The 4,101-nt window shown below is 34.2% G+C and overlaps 1 protein-coding gene across 1 annotated transcript; it reads right to left on the reverse strand.

Moving 5' to 3' along the window:
- Positions 1-600: 600 nt before the first annotated feature.
- On the reverse strand, positions 601-3,853 carry LOC137638441 (rhodopsin-like). The gene is made up of 2 exons (XM_068370512.1): positions 3,729-3,853; positions 601-1,815 (listed from the first exon to the last, which is right to left on the reverse strand). The coding sequence occupies exon 2, from the start codon at positions 1,813-1,815 to the stop codon at positions 688-690; it is 1,128 nt and encodes a 375-aa protein (XP_068226613.1). The 5' UTR covers positions 3,729-3,853; the 3' UTR covers positions 601-687.
- Between the last annotated feature and the right edge of the window lie 248 nt (positions 3,854-4,101).

A 4,101-nucleotide genomic window follows, 5' to 3' on the forward strand; every position in this document is an offset into this window, starting at 1 on the left:
TTAATTTGTGTAAGTGGTGACATGTCATACATTGTTATCTCGCTTAGTATTAACAGTTGATTTTGACTGATTCACAATTGATTGTGGAAGGCATCATTATTTAAGAATGGTAATAATCTAGATTTGTTGTTTACTAAATTTTAAACGCTTTAGATGTTACATTAGGTTCCCATATTGACAATATTAATGCAGGTTTAGCTCAAATAATTAAAAGTGAATCAAGAAATTATGTTAAGGCTTTGAAAAAAAAAAGTTTGCTACTAGACCAGGAATCCTTCCAACTTACAAAAAGAGGCATAAGAAGAAAGTTATATTGACTTTCGTTGTATTTCCGTTTCATTGTGAAGCAACTACAAAATGTCCAAAGTGAAGGAATGAGATGTTAAAGTGCATCGTACCAAAATGCTGTTCTTAATAATTATTGAATTATTATATTGATTAAGTTTATTTCTAATTAATAATAGTTGTGGTACTTACACTGTTTCCTAATGAAAGTCTTTACTAATAAGAATTTGAAATAAATGCAATTCAGTGGTGACCATGGATTTTGAACAACTGAAGGATACTTTTTTTACAATAAAAAACAGGATTAATGCTGGGTGTAATTTTTATTTGGTTTTGCTTTTATTCAAAAGGTACGAGATTTTGAGAATATTTTTTGACATCCTATTTGGTAATTAATTTAATTTACGCATTCTCGGATTTTTCTGTTACTTGAGCTGTATTGCTGGAAACATTGTCATCACGTCCTTCAGTAGAGCAGGCCAGGCAAGGTAATTTCTTTTCCAAGGCAGCACGGTACTTAGGGTGGCTGATGGCATACACAATTGGGTTGTATACGGCATTAGCCTTGGCAAAGACTGAACCCCAGATGGAGAAGAGGGGAGTAACAGAAGACTTGCTGAGCATTCCAGCGTAGTTGATGACGAAATAAGGAGTCCAAGCCATGAACCAAAGTGACACGGTCATGAGAGCAACCTTAGCGAGACGGCATTCAGCAGAGGTCTTCTGACTTTCTTCACTCCTGAGAGATTTGACGCCCATCTTCTTGGCCTGTTCACGCATCTGCTTTTCATGGTTAGCAACGGCCTTAACAATGAAAGTGTAAAGGTAGATGTTGGCAAACAGGGGGAAGATGTATACCCAGACAGAGTAGATGTACAGGTAGCTGTGAGAGAACATATCCTGGGTCAAGTAGTCAGTACCACAGGCTGTCATGTTGCCCTCAGGAACGTAACGGTTCCACCCGAAGAAGGGAGGAAGGCACCAAGCAAAGGCAGTAGCCCAGGTACCAGCAATTCTTGCCATAGCACCGCTGCTGGAAAGAGGTGTTCCAGAGACACCCTTAACAATAACAGTGTAGCGATCAAGGGTAATCCAAAGCATGGTCCAGATGGACACACAGCCAAAGAGTGAACCAAGGAAAGCATACACTTCACAGAAGAATGCACCAAGAGTCCATGTCTGCCAGTAGCAAGAGATGACCATTGGTGGGAACATGAAGAACATCATGAGGAAATCAGAAATAGCCAAGTTAACAACAAGCAAGTTAGCCGGAGTTCGGAGAGATTTTGTGTTCATGAATACCCAGATGACAACGAAGTTACCTACGACTGACATGACGCCCATCAGGACCATCCAGAAGCCAACCAAACCATACCAAAGTGGGTTCATAGGAGGAAACTGGTACCAATGAGCATCGACCATGTGGAGGAGTTCCTTAGGCACCGTATCGACCACCGTATAATTCCCAAAGGGGTTTGTGGAGGGAAGAGCCCCATTGGCCATATTTGCAGGATTATCCCAGTATGACATCTGTAAAAAAGGAATTACGTAATAAATATCTATGCAAAAGTAGAGTACATTTTAAAAAGCGTTATTACTTAGTTGTGCTTTATAATGAAATTAGACATGGAAATTATTTACCAACCATTATGATTTGAGGAATATTTTTATGTCCCTAATTTTGATCCAGAATATGCTTCTTTTACCGTGCATTTTCTGTCCTAATATTAAGTTTTTGATATTGTTGCCAAGAAAATTAACATCTATTTCTTAAATTCAAAATCATTTTGCATTTTTTGGTAAATGAATGATTTCTGTGTTATTAATTCATTTACATCTTAATCAGTCTCACACCACCAATATGATAAATAGTATTATAGTAATCTAAGCACAGTGTGCGTTGCAAATTTGTGATTACGGCATCGTACAACTACTGCTGCCCTATGTAATTTTCTTTGCAACTTTTACTTTAATTCAATGTTTTTATTTCAAAGGTAGAAAGTATTTTGTTTAATCAACTGTAAATGGATTATTATTTTTCATCATTCAGAAATTTCTTTTATTTTTCTGAAGAAATAATTTGAAGCAAGACGTTTATAATTAATGCTAACCATTCAATGATGCTTATATCTAGTAGGTTTACCTATTAACGAATCGAATTAATACATAAAGTACGATCGTTATACGGATATTTTACCCAAACAGGTGATTGGAAAAGCGGTTTTCGTCAAACTTATTTATATAAAGGCATAATTTGAAAATATCTTCTTTTTACCCTTGAACGTATGATAGTTTTGTTAATGATCAGCTATGATTCTTTAAAATGTACATTGATATGAACACTTAGCAAATAATAAAAAATCTGATCATTTCAACCTACTAAAATGGTTCAAAATATCTATTAAGTTACAGTGTATCCGAATAATTTTTCATATATTTATTTCCCTTTAGAAACAAAATTGTGTAAAATAACTGAGATACTGATAAAAATATATGGATTTGAAGTATCTACAAAATATCTCTTAATTATCTCTTCGTTTTATTCGATCCTGATCAATGCTAGGTTAGGGACTCAAGGGGATGTAAAAGAAATGTAGGCACCATGTTATGTCGCCCAACGAGTCCGTCATGATAATAGAAAGGTAGACAAACCAACAAAAATGCAGTAGTTGGCGACACATAAAATCATCATGATTTTATTACAATTCTTAATACAATATTAGTAAAAACATAACAGTGAGAAATGTGGATGAAGATGTATAGTCAAGAAATGGGATCCTCCAATTAGAAATAATTATTACTTTTATGTTCCTGTAGAGATAATTAGGACTGGCTGATCAAAAGAAATATTTTATTCATCCACAGACCACAGTAAATAATGCCTGACTATAATATTCTCTTAATGAAGGGAAAAGTATATGAAATAAGAAAAGGATATAGCTTCAATTGACGATAACAGTAAACGTATTTTCATTTAGAGCACAACAAACTGAGTTTAATATTCTTTTTATGAAAGAAAAATTGTGTAAAATGAGAAAAAGATGGTTGTTTTTTAATTCTATTAAATGCACAATAGATTTGTGTTTTCATATTCAACAATTCGAACTGAAATTCGTTCATGAGCATTTTGATATACCATAGTACATGAGCACTGTTCTTTAGATAAAGTTTTTAATATCTCTTGTGTTTTCATTGAAATTTTAACACAACGAAATTTACCTTTTCCAAAATAAATCTCATGTTTGAAATAAATTGACTTAGAGGCCACTTAAAAAAAAAAAAAAGGATCGTAATTTATGTTTACAAAATGCCAAAAATATCATACATTTTTTTTCAGACATATTGTATATTGTTTTTATTTATGAAAATACTTTGCAAAAAAAAAAGATTGACGAAACATTGTATTCGTCATAACAGGAGACAGACTGACACACTGAACTAACCTTGTCTTATTAGTGGATGTTCTTTGCTGAAGAAATTCCAAAGACTACTTCAGCTCCGACAGTAGGTTTCGCTGTCTACTTGAGTAAACTTCTGCGACAAAGAACTGTTAGCTGCCTCTCTTTATACGCACCGAGGGATTGTTATGACGTCATTAACCTATTAGAGGAACTATTTCAGGGGAGATTATCTCTCCCCTATGGGATTAAAAAGTACTGTGGCTATGTAAAAGTACGTTTTCTCTGTACTTACTAACGGTGTTCATAGGTTATTTCTGGAGAGCGATGAAGTGTTTTGTCTTGGACATTCTTTCAGAAGGTTATGTTCAATATATTTTCTCTGAATGTTACTTAGCATTCATCATTGTAATATGAA

Source organism: Palaemon carinicauda, chromosome 3 (assembly GCF_036898095.1).
Source record: "Palaemon carinicauda isolate YSFRI2023 chromosome 3, ASM3689809v2, whole genome shotgun sequence".
Classification (NCBI taxonomy): domain Eukaryota; kingdom Metazoa; phylum Arthropoda; class Malacostraca; order Decapoda; family Palaemonidae; genus Palaemon; species Palaemon carinicauda.